The sequence below is a fragment of the Natator depressus genome, chromosome 3, assembly GCF_965152275.1.
Source record: "Natator depressus isolate rNatDep1 chromosome 3, rNatDep2.hap1, whole genome shotgun sequence".
NCBI classification, from domain to species: Eukaryota; Metazoa; Chordata; order Testudines; family Cheloniidae; genus Natator; species Natator depressus.
The window spans coordinates 59605175-59618465 of record NC_134236.1 but is presented as its reverse complement, the minus strand read 5'-3'; the positions used below and the strand labels follow the sequence as shown (position 1 = coordinate 59618465).

At 39.8% G+C, this 13291-nt stretch overlaps 1 protein-coding gene across 1 annotated transcript in view; it reads right to left on the bottom strand.

Moving 5' to 3' along the window:
• Positions 1 to 9535: 9535 nt before the first annotated feature.
• Positions 9536 to 13291, bottom strand: part of CD109 (CD109 molecule) — a 115338-nt gene continuing 111582 nt past the window's right edge. The window contains exon 33 of the mRNA XM_074947991.1: positions 9536 to 9843. Within this exon, the coding sequence (XP_074804092.1) occupies positions 9638 to 9843 (206 nt within the window). The 3' untranslated portion in view covers positions 9536 to 9637. The remainder of the gene's footprint in view (positions 9844 to 13291) is intronic.

Sequence of the window (13291 nt, the reverse complement as noted above, 5' to 3'; positions counted from 1 at the left end):
CTTGTATTGGCTCCTGCAGCAATCACAGGCACTTATTTTAAACCATAAGCTCGTCAACAAAAACAAAGCCCAAGGGTCAGAATATGACTTGAAGGCACAGGCCTGCAAGGGGGATGGTGCAGTGATACCTTCTCACAGATCCTGCTGGGGGGCAATGTGGGCAATAGCTCAAATGCACACAAGGGAATTAAAAGTGTGCACAGCACACATCTCCCTTCTGCAGCCAGCCACCAATACTGGCCAGGCCAGAGGCTAAGCCTCCACACTCCCCTTACCTTCTCTGGGATAGTCAGAGCCCCAGTGCAATCCCTTTACTCAAAGGGACTTTAATTCTGCCTGGCTCCTTATACCCTCCTTCCCCACTTCTGCACTGTGCAATGGCCAGGCACATAACACACAATACTCCTTGTTCTGGAGCACCAAGCTGAGAAGTAACAGCTGCTCTAGATTTTTAGGGCACCTTTCACAAATACAATTGCACTTTACAATGGAAAGCAGTGAAGCCTAATGGTTAGAGTCTGATACAAGGCATCTGAGGTTCTATTTTGACCCTGCCACTCTCTCTCTCTTTCTCTCTCTCTCTCACCTGGGTCATCTTTCTTTACCTCAGTTTGCCCATCTATGAAGTAGGTATAGTTATATGGCACAGGCATGAAATGAGGCGTAATAACAGAACTCCAGCTAGCTAGAATAAAAAATGCTTGAAGGCAAACTTGGAAGGAACTAAAAAAATCAACAATATAGATTTCATAGGTGAGTTAAACAAACTGAAGCCAAATGAGGAAAAAACTAGATTCCAAATGCAGCATGCTGTATGTAAAATACAAGATACAAATTAGAAACAAAATGTAAATTGCAAGCAGGAACATAAACACAAAGCAAGTTCTATATATAAATAAATCTATTCCACATTGCAACTGTTTGATCAAATGCTGGCTCTGGCCTGGACCAATGGAATCATACCCAAATATCATGGAATCAGAGGGACTGAGGAAAAAAAACTCGTGGGCTATTCAGTCTTTCCTCCTGCAGAACTGTCCTCTATTGTCATAGACTTTAAGGACAGAAGGGACAGTTATGATCAGCTAAGTTGACTTGCTGCACAACCCAGGCCAGACAATTTCACTCAGTAATTTCTGCAGTATAAAAATATAGGCTTTGCCATTTTGGATCAGACTCAAGGTCCATGGAGCCCACTATCTCTGATAGTGGCCAGTACCAGATGCTTCAGAGGAAGGTACAGAAACAATCTTCCCCCGCATGTTAGATTTTCTCCTGATCTCTGTTAGTCAGAGATTGATTTGATGCATAAGGTTTAATATCCATTTAATAAAATTTGCTGTAATTAATTATGATTTGCTTGATGGTATGATCAAACCCATTAACGCGTGGTTGAATTAGAGCACATCTCTATGAAAGTCCTGCCTCAGTGTAGGGGGCTGGACTTGATGATTTCTCAAGGTCCCTTCCAGCCCTACATTTCTGTGATTCTATGAAAAATTCACTCTATTTTCTTAGTTCCTTTAATTGTGCATTTGACAGGGTATTTTTATGTATACTCCGTTTCACTGTTTTAGCCCCTATTTTGTGAGTCTTGCATACAGCAACTGGGGAAAGAAAAACATTAAATAAGAACATGCCCATTATGGCTGTTTTGATAGCTACAGCCTGTTTACATGGCTCAATTTTCCTGTTTCTGAAGGCTAAGCGGAAGATTTCCCTATGGTAGGCACTGTAGAAGACAGCCATAAGTCTGCCTCCTTAGATCCCCAGGTAAGCTCCGCTGTGAGGTCGTACCATTGGCAAGGCAGGGGGTGGGAGGGACATGTCAAGGGCCAGGGCCACAGCATGCAGCTATGCAGAGATTGCAGGCAGCCCTCGGCCCAGAGGTCAATCCAGGGAGGCTGCCATAATTTATACTGTCCCTCAGAACTGTCTAAGCCAGGGATCTCAACCTCGAATCACCACAAGGGCCACATGAGGACTAGTACATTGGCCCAAGTGCCGCATCACTGACACCTTTTCAAATAAAGGTACAAAAGCCCGCCCCTGGCCCCACCCCCACTCCATCCCTTCCATGAGGCCCTGCCCCTGCCCTGCCTCTTCCCACCCCTTCCCCGCCCTGATTCCAACCCCTTCCCCAAAGTCCCTGCCCCAACTCCGCCTCCTCCCTGCCCCTATTCCAACCCCTTCCCCAAATCCCCACCCCTGCCCCACCTCTTCCCCTGAGCGCGCGGCTCCCTGCTCCTCTCCCCTCCCTCCTGGAAAGCACTAAGCGCCGCCAAACAGCTGTTTGGTGGGGGGGAAGCATCTGGAGATAGGCAGAGGAGCAGGGACACGGTGTGCTGAGGGAGGAGGAGCGGGGTCGGGGGAGCTTGGCGGCCCACAGGAAATAACTCCGGGGAGGTGGAAGGGATGCAGGAAGCTTGGCGGGCGGCAGGAAATAACCCCGTGGGCTGCGTGTTTGAGACCCTTGGTCTAAGCTATACCGGGAGCCACTCCAGAGTTTGTCTACACTGCAATTAAATGCCCACGGGGTCCCAAAGCCCAGGGTCCAGCCTGAGCCGTAATGTCTATGCAGCAGTTTTACAGCCCCACGAGCCCAAGTCTGCTGATGTGGGCCAGCCACGGGTGTTTAATTGCAGTGTAGACACAACCTTTAAGTCAGTTTAGCTCTTCCACCCTCTTCCTCCATCTTACAGGTGCAGCACGGAATCTTACCCAAACTTCTTTGTGGTAGATGCAGGTCTGCACATTCTAAGTTCCTGTGCCCACACAGTACGTGTTGCTTGATAACAAGAAGATCAAATGCAGTACTAAAAGGAAAAGCTTTTGAATGCTAGTCTTTGGCTCTGAATAGAATGGCAACAAGTTGGAATCCAATGGTGTGTTGATGGCATAGGGTTAGCAATTGCCTTTAATTATATGTGCTCATCTCCCGTTGCCCATAAACCGTAGTTGATCAGTTAGGTCTTTGTCCTACATGTTGCTCTAGTCATTAGACTATTCTGTTCATGCTAGGATCAAAGCAGTACAACACAGACAGAGAACAAAATCAAAATTACAGGTACACAAACTAAAACAGGAAAAAGATGATTTGCAGAACATGCACTTTAATGCATAAATACGGTATCCGCTGTTTTTATTATTAGTAAATAAACATTCCACAAATTCTAAGATCACTGTCTGCTAAAGTTCTCATTGACCTTAAAAATTACCACTGTTTACTTCCCAAAGTACTAGTAATGAGGAACATTTAGGCATTTGGGGGAGGGGGACTCAAAAGGCAGACATTTGGCATTAGAAAGATAGAAAAATACTGTAAAGACAATGGTTCTCTTGGGTTTGAGAAAAAATATTTTTAGAAAACCGAAAACTATGAAACCATCTACCACTCTGGGGATGTTTCTCTCTGTTATAAGAAACAAATTTGTAAGCATAAGTTATGTGTTAAGGATAAGAACACAACTAAAAAACATATGGGGAAAGGATTAAGCACCGTATTTTAATTATTTTATTATTAATCTTCTCATAGTGGATGAAAATATCTTCAGCCCTGCAACATTTATACACATGGAATGAAAATACAAGAAATAATTTTGACATATTCTGAGTTTCTCTAATCATCTACTGCCATCTGATGGTAAGTATGTTTTCCATAAGTTGTTAATTATCCCAGTTAAAGCTCCAGGTAATATATTGTTTTAAAACCAGCACTGTATTTTTGAAAGCTTTGAACTGATCTGGTGGATTCATTGATTTTTTCCTCCAGGACAGCTCAAGTTTAACAACTTGAAGTTTTAACTACTTTCAAAACTAAGGACTGCTTTCAAGCTGGTTGTAATTCCCCATGGGAAAAAAGTTTTCTAAAGCATGGGAAATCTGAAAAATCAGTTGAATTAATTCTATTATTATTTCATAAAATACTGTAGTACAGTGTAAGGATTGAATTGTGTTCCCTTGCTGCCAGCGTAAGCCCCAGTCCTGCAATAAACTCTGCATGGGAAGATCCCTGCACCTACTCAAAGAAACAGTGTCATTCATGGGGCTCATTATTAGCACTTAGACCCACATGCAGTGAACTCCATATGGATCTGTTTCTGTTGAAGATAATGGCAAAACTCCCACTAATTTCCGTGTGAGCATGATCACATCATTGTTGAATGATGTCACCCTAGCAGAATTTCTTTGGTTAGAATAACTAGGCAAACAACTTGTCAAAAATTAATGTAATATTTAATAGAATTTCCAGTGGGCATCATAATTTGTATATGAATAAAAATAAAGCAATTTTAATCTCTAAAATTCTTACATAGACTAGTCTATATTTAATCCCATAACATTCACCATAAAGAACTTACACATTTCAAAAACCAATTGGCCGCAGTCTTTGCACAATAGTTTTAAAAAACAAAGATTTTCTTTTAGAAATCTATGATTTGACTAGAAGTGAAAATATGCACATGACCTCAGTCTAGATCAAAGCAGATACTTGCCCATATCTCAAAGCAACAAGAATTCCGGAACAATTGGCTATGGCCTCAATACCTAAATCAGTTGAGATGCAATAGACCAGGACTGATGTGCAGTAGCAAAGCTGGGAAGAAATGTATAGTACATCTGCCTATACTATGCTGCTCTTTAGCCAGTGCTTTTATAGTTCCTTATTTACATTAGCATCAAACTCACCTAAAATATTAAAAACCACAATAAAAATTGATCCATAAAAAATGCCTGACATGAGAGCTGAGCATTGTTCATTAAGATTTTGTGAAATTACCAAGAAATAGAGAAACAAATGCATTCTGTAAAGCTAAAGAGAATTCTTCATTCAGCATCTCTGGTTATACATATATAGTACTATATAGTACAGTTACAAATTAACACTTTACACATCAGAAATCAAATAGTGACAACAAGAAAGAATAAGATATTTGGAATGGTCAGATACACTAAAGCTATCAGACTTCATTGCATAAAATAGTAGTGCAATGATGTTGCAAAATGGCATACAAAATCGGAATAAACTTGCTCTAAGAAGTACTGTTGAAATCAAACATATGGAGCCTAATAGCTTTTTTTACCCAGGGGGAACTAACAAGAGAATGGATCAAGTAGACAATAACTGCTGTTGTATTCACATCCATAAATTACTGGGGACATATAGTCCTTGAAAACCTTGAAAGCAGGACTATGGGTAAGTGCTATGTAATTTAATATGGATTAAAACAATAGGCTTCTATAGAAAATATAAATCTACAGAATTCAATTGACTAGCAAGTAAAATCCTTTCCATATGTTTTTGGACCATCCTATATAAATTCTTTAATAGGGATATAATTCTCTATTAAATTCTATAGCTTCAAAATGATTATACAAAGGTCATTGTTTTCTTTTAAATTCTATAGTACTTTTCCATAATGCTGTAGTTAATAATATTCTTCTACCATGTTCCCAAACAGGCAGGAGAAAAACATAAACAGTGCCCTGTATAAAGGGAGAAAGTATCTATAGAAAATGTAATGGCCACATTAGAAAAGGATAAACTATTATGATGGCCAAATTAAGCACAATACAATAAGAGTGAATTTGACCTCTCTCCTCAGAGTTTGAGATGGAAAAGGGAGCAAAGTAGCCAATGACCTTAGTCTTTCATACAGTCAACGCTTTTCAAATTTAGCTCTCATTTTACAAATTCTGCAAATTAAAGCTATTAATATATTACATATTCTTAACAGACTATTCTTCCTACACTGTATTGTAGTTACACCGTATACACATACAGAGTCCCTGGACCTATTTAAATCCATTCAAGTCAATGGGTTATGGAACATGCTCCAGGAGTAGAATTGTGAAAAGTGTCTAAAAATGACTGAGGGTGCATAAACTCCATTTTCATAAGTCAGTTAGGAGCCCAAGTCCCATTGGAAGTCAGTGATAGTTAGGTGATTTTCAGAATTGTACCTTTCCGCTAGATCTCTCTCTAAGATGTATCACGATGTTTGTATGGCAAAGTCTGACAAACTGTAGTCCCTGTAGTGGCAGGGGGGTCCTGGCTGGGAACCCTGGCAGTAACTGAACTGCCCCCGTGAGCAAACTTCACAGTCCATGTATAGTCATTATGAAGTACTCACAGCTAAGGGGAAACATTGCCCAGTTGACCCTACAATGATATAATCCAACATATACAAGCCTTCTATATGAGATACATACAAAATTTTAAACATATAGGTCCAAAATCTTCCCTCAGCTATCACCATGCAGCTTCATTGCTTACAGTTAGATTGTATGGATGAAAGTGAGTGTAGAATTTGGCCCCAAATGTTTTAAATACATTGTATGGTCACTTCTGGGAGCTTCAAAGAATACTGAAACACACAATGTTTTTCAAACGCACAGCAACCGTCAGACAACACACAACAGGACTCCTGTTCAAAAGCATTGTCTTAACAGTGCTCTTTAAGAGAGTCCACTACTGTGATTGCCTCAGATACATCCACTGCAAATATAAAATACAAAATCAGAATACTTACATAATTATCCCATGACTCTGATACAAAACTAAAGGCATTAGCTATGAATAAAAAACAATGTGGTGACATCATTCTTGTCAATGGAGTGTACAGATTAAAGATCCCTCAGAGTCAATATTCTGTTTTACATGGCAAGTTACATGCTGTGCATGTTCATGCCTCATCAATATTCTTTAGTGTGGAGACAGATTTGGATTTTTTTTAATGATGTCCCTGCTGTACATAAAAAAGGACTGTTCATATACTGATCCTGACACTTTTCATGACAGGATGCGCATGACTGATGCTTCTTAGTGTTGTTCATTAGACAGCCAAGAACTGTTTAAAACATGTGTAGTTTCTGAGAAAACAAAGTTAAGTGAACACTAATACAAGCTACACTGCAAAAAAATTAGACAAAAGCAATCTGAACCTGTGTTTCTGGAGAGTATTTGGGAAGCTACGATTCACTGCAAAAAATTCAGGGTTTTTTCCCCACCATCTACTGATAGAAAGTAGTAGTTCATCTCCAGTACTTTTCCACTGGAAAACAAGCCTCTTTCTCATAATATTAACCACATATCAATTTTCCTCTTGATAGCTTTATGTACAGTACAAGCCAAAAGTAGCGGGCTCTGTGTTCTGAAAATTTAGAATAAATCTGAGGAACATGACATGTCAACAGACCCAATGGCTGCCCACCAGAACCAGAGTGTGAGGTGAAAGAAGAAGTGTTCTTGAAGTTCACCGAGTCAGTATATTCCAATACAAAGTGAAAAAATAACTTCCACAGCATACACTATCTGTGACTGCCCATGCTCTATACTTGGGACCAAAGAGCTGACTGATAAACTGGACTTGGTAGGCATAGGAAGCGGAAGAATATTTATACTGGGGTCTTGATTTCCTATTAATTTTGGGTCCCACTAAAACAATGGAACTGCTCACAGATTCCAGACCTTTATTCAGGAGCATGGTATTGTACTCAGAAGGAGCCTCATTGATTTCAATGGGTAAGATACAAGTGAGACACAATCCAGCTCAGAATAAAATACTATTCAATTACTCAGTGACCCAGATACAACACACATCAAAATCAATGGGAAGGCACACACTGACTACAATGAGCATTGGATCAGACCCAAAATGAGACCCCACATTTATGAAAAATTTTAAAAAATTAACACTCTCTCTCTCTCTCTATATATATATATATACACATACACATGCTTTAGGCAATTTTTGAATATTCCTAAGCTACATTTTGATTTTAAAGAAACTCTCAGCAGGTAACACCCTGTGCAGAAAATCCTTATATCCCTCTGCACAATGCGGCTCTGAACTAATCCCTTTTCTTTAAAAAATATTACAAAAATATATATATTTTAAGCAATAGCAAAGTTGGATGAAAACAATACTCAAGAAAGTCAAAATGACTCTGTCAATTAATTACACACAGAGAGACTTAATACACAAGAGTGTGTATGAAGGGCAAATAATAGCCGTAACTTTAAAATTTTGTCTTGTTTCTATTTCTGTCACAACTGCAGTTGCTCTGTATTTATAGTAACTGTTATCATTTTGGTTGCTTTAAAAAAAACAGTCAAATTAAATACTATGGGCAATTTTGGTAAGGATGGGATGGGGGCATAACTACCCAACAAACAGGTGCTCGCGGTCATAGCAAAAGCAGAAACGGATCCTATCGTCCAACTCTGGCAGAACTTTCAAAGACTACACATTGAATTCTACCTGAGTATGGAGTGCAGATTTAGGCCTAAATGCAGGTCCATAATCTGGAATAAGGAGCTCCTACCCTCCCTCCCTGGAGTCCCAATCTAGTAAAGCACTGAAGCATGGGCTTATATGCTTAAAGATAAGCATACACACACACACACTCACTCACTCCACTTAATCTATTCCTACAAGCCCTTCCTGCAATCAATAATGGGAGTTATGGATTGCAGGATCAGATACTAAAACTGTGCAGCAGCAGATGTTTCTTTGCATAGCTGTTGCTGGCTAAGGATGCCTGTATCGTTAACATAAGGAACACAGGCCCGAGCACCCCTGTTCAGTCGGCCAATGCTTCCTGTAACAGAGGTCCTCCAGAGTGGCTTTTCTACAAGGCTCAAGGACACCAGAACTGGGTCAAGCCAACTTTGATCCTGGACTCCTGCTGCTACCCACAGGTTTGCCAGTCGGCACCTGGGTATCAATCACATTTCTTTGCCACTTCCCAGAGTTCAATGGCTAGATCATTCACTATGAGGAGGGAAGTTGTGTTTATTATTATTATTATTATTATTATTTTTTAGGATATTCAGAAATAAAGTCCCAGGGGTAGAGTCCCTGCTTTCCAAATTTCACTGTAAGAATCAAAGCCTTCTTTCAATGTAAAGAGTTTTTAAAATCTCTGAAACCTTTGAATAGCTTATTTTTAAAAAATATGTAACTTACAAACTGGCAAAAGCTCTCTTCTTTGCCATGATAAAAAGATTTGATGGTTCTTTGATTATCAGCCATTTGTGAATGCATCATTTCCTGGCTCCCATAATGGCTTTGTAGATAGCTCCATTTACTTTTCCGATTGTCCAATCATGAACGTGTACAATGGAGTTCAGTATTAAGCAGCCTTAGGTGTGCAGAACAGAACTGAGCAGGGTACTGATACAAACCCACAGTTATGCTTACTGAAAGTCAAATCAAAGGGTAGATAATTTTTCTGAATAATTCCAGAAACTAACATTATTCCTTAATGTTTAACACCCGTCCAAAAACAGTAAGCAAAACAAAAATAATGCTGAAAGGAGAAAAAGAACATTTGGAAAATAGAAAGTTAGTCTTAATTGTTTTCTCACTTAATCTAATTCTGTGTTTCTTTAGAAAATGTAAATAACTACAGCATGAAAAAAAGCATTTAAGAATTTGTTAAATTTGTCCAGTAGAAACACACAACATTTTTCTGACCCAGCGAGTTAGCCTATGGGCCCAATCCTGCTTCTACTGAACACAATGGGAGGCTAGTCTCTGATATCTCTGGGTGACGCTTCAGCTCTTATTAATATAAAACTTTCTTTGGGTGATTTATGGAAATCTCAGAAGTGCTACATAAACGTGTCTTCTTACACCATCCAACTCTGTAGCAAGCCTGCCTGGATCACAAACAATAAGCAGAACAGGGAAATCGCTGAAAAGTGCTGGTGCATTCCTGGAGAGCCATTACTGGAGTCCGTATCTCTTTTGCAAAGACTGCAGTCATTTTCACAGAAGACACAAGATGTCAAGCCTTGCATCACTTCTGAATTGTAGCTTCTCGTTGCTCTTCTCCCTGTCCAAAGAGGTTAGTAAGCATCAGCTTCTGATCTTAATGGAAATCATTGTCAAACAAACAAATATTTAGCCTGCATTTTCATAGCTGGTTGAGATATTTTGTTCAGGTTTCTTTCTTAAAATAAATACTTGGGATGAACCAAGCCACTGAAATGCTATGACTTCTAGTGGAATCTAGAATGCAAGAGGAAAACAATGCTTTTAATTCAAATCCATCACCAGCAGTTGGCCAATGCTTCAGAAAAAAATAATAACTTACAGCTGTATATTGCAGCTACAAACAATAACAGTAAAGAGATTATTTAACTTCATAGGGACCAAACACTAATGCAGACTGGGGCAAATACTGCAAAAATTCCTTGTATTTGCTCAAATTTAGACATGAATCTTTGCCCCTTTTTATGTTCACTTTCTGCCATCCCTGAAGTTTTTGCAATGTACTTGCACAAACCCTTACAAAAAGGTAGTTTGAATTGCACATGTTCAGGTATCCACAGTCACAGAGAAAACTAGGGCTGATTGGAAATCTTCTGACTATTCTTCCATTGGAAAATGCCAATTTGTCAACACTGAAACATTCTGCCAGAACACGCTGATTCCTAGGCAACCCACCTAGCAGGCCACTGAGCTCAGAAGCAGGAGCCTGGAAGCCCCGGGACCCCAGCTCCCAAGCTCCCTGGCTCCTTGCAGCTCTCCTGCTGGGCTGCCACCCATGTGATGGGGAGCTTGGGAGCCAGGGTTCCCAGGCTCCTTTGAAGCCCACCAGAGCCAGGTCTCCCAGGGAGCCTGAGGCGCACACTTTGCCTTGGAGACAGAAAACCGTACCGGCTGTACGGTTCACTAATTCTGAAATGAAATGCTGCAGGATTTCGTGTCTGCAAAAAATGCGATGGTTTTGTTTTTTCATCCCAATTCAGAATGGAAATTTTTCCAAAGCCTCAAAAAAAATTTTGCAGAAAGGAAATGTAATGTCATGGCCAGCTGTAGATAAAACATTGCTTGACACACCCAGGAGATAAGAGCTCTCCAAGCTCCTCATCAGAAACCTGGCATAGAGATACTTAATCAGATTAGACAAGGTTCTGCTCACACCCTTACAACCAACATGCACATTCAACGTTTTTCTCTCAGCAGCTGTGGGTGAGGATAGAAAATTCCAGAGCACTTAATGCACTAAAGCACCTGGCATATGTCATATAGGATGGAACTCTGCTTATTAACACAGCATGGGGAAAGATTCACAAAACCCCTTGCCAGAGTCCTGGCACAGAGGCTATTGTACTGTCTATGATACCTGATTAATGAACATCATGGACAATATTACTTTGACTGTAATCACATGCACTGGCAAAATTGCTGCTTCACTAAGTATATTGGTGATTTCCTACATAGCACTCGGAATGGCCTGCTTCTAGAATAATATGCAAAGCAATCTTTTTCTTTATTTAGGGTTAACACTGTGGCGTATTTGTGGTTTATATTGTAGTTTTTATACAACAGTACAAGATGTAATTGTACATTACACCTTCACTTTTTACGCCACTAAGTGATGCCTTGTTAAACAGTCAGTGTGTTCAAACCTAGAGGATAATAAGCAAAGTGACAGCCAACATGGACTTGTCAAGAACAAATCCTGGCAAACCAACCTAATTTCCTTCTTTGACAGGGTTAACACATAGGAGGGCAGCAGTAGACATGATACATTTTGGTTTTGGCAAGGTTTTTGACATAGTCTCACATGACATTCACATAAGTAACCTAGGAAAATATGGTGTAGATGAAATCAGTATAAGGTGGGCGCACAGCTGGCTGAAAGACCATACTCAAAGAGCAATTATCAGTGGTATGCTGTCTAACTGGGAAGTCATATCAAGTGGGGTCCTGCAGGGCTCTGGTCTGCAATATTTCCATTAACAACTCGGAGGACAGAATGGAGAGTATGCTCATGAAATTTGCAGATGACATCAAGAAGGGAGGGGTTGCAAGCAATTTAGAGAACAGGATTAGAATTCAAAATGATTTTCATAAATTGTAGAATTTGTCTGAAATCAGTAAATACAAGTGCAAAGCACTGCACTTAGGAAGGAAAATCAAATGCACAAATATAAAATAAGGAATAACTGGCTAGGCAGCAGTTCTGCTGAAAAGGATAGGGAGGTGATAGTGGATCGCAAATTGAATATGTGTCAACTGTGTGATGTGTGGCAAAAAAGGCTAATGTTATTCTGGGATGTGTTAACAAGAGTGACATCCATAAGACACAGAAGGTAATTGTTCCACTGAGCACTGGTGAGTCCTCAGCTGGAATACTGTGTCCAGTTTTGCGCACCACACTTTAAGAAAGATGTGAACAAATTGGAGAGAGTCCAGAGGAGAGCAACCAAAAATATAAAAGTTTTAGAAAAATCTGACCTATGAGGAAAGGTTGAAAGAATTGGGTATGTTTAGTCTACAGAAGAGAAAGCTGAGATGGACATAACAGTATTCAAATATATAGAAGGTTGTTTTAAAGAGAACAGTGATCAATTGCTCTCCATGTTCACTAAGGGTAGAACAAGAAGTAATCAGCTTAGTTTGCAGCAACAGAGATTTAGGTTAGATATTAGGGAAAACGTTCTAACTGTAAGGATAGTTAAGCACTGGAACAGGTTACCTAGAGAGGTTTTGGAATCACTGTTATTGGAGGGGTTTAAGAATAGGTTAGACAAACACCTGTCAGGGATGATCTAGACATACTTAATCCTTTCCCAGCATGGGTGGGAGAGTGGACCTGACATCCTGTTGAGTTCTCTTTCAGCCCTACATTTCTATAAGTCTACGATTTATTTACGCACTGTAAATTCAAAAATATTAAACATTCACTATGTCATTTTTGGAGATTAGCTCATCATCAGTGTTACACATAAAAGGCTAAATCCTGTAGAACTCAGTCAGTCCTGAAGGTTAATGGAAATTTCACCAAAGTAAGGACTGCAGGAGTTGGCCCACAGATTCCAGCTATTATGTATTCATGTCACGTACAAATTGTTACAGTGTGTTAATTAACACCTTACGACTTAAACACTCTTTAGATTGCCAGGATAAATTAATTACTTCTGCCACTTCCTCATTTTAATTTTGATCCCTAGGATTTGATTATATTTATTTAATATAGGCTGAATTAATTACCTCCATCCAGATAGAGTACTTTGTAAAAGAACGCTCTGCCATGGAGTATTTGGATTTCCTCTGGGTCTACTAAGGGATGGACAATAAAAACTGTATACAACCCAAATCTTTATTAAAGTTTAGGTCAGTTTGTAATAGGAGGACCCAGCCCTCTGCCATTTTCTCTGGCCTATCTTAAGCTCTTCTCCCCACCCCCCACCTCACCCCTCCACATGATTCCCCACAGCCTCCAACTTTACCCAAGAGTTTTATTCATTGCTGAATTTCGTCAAAACACA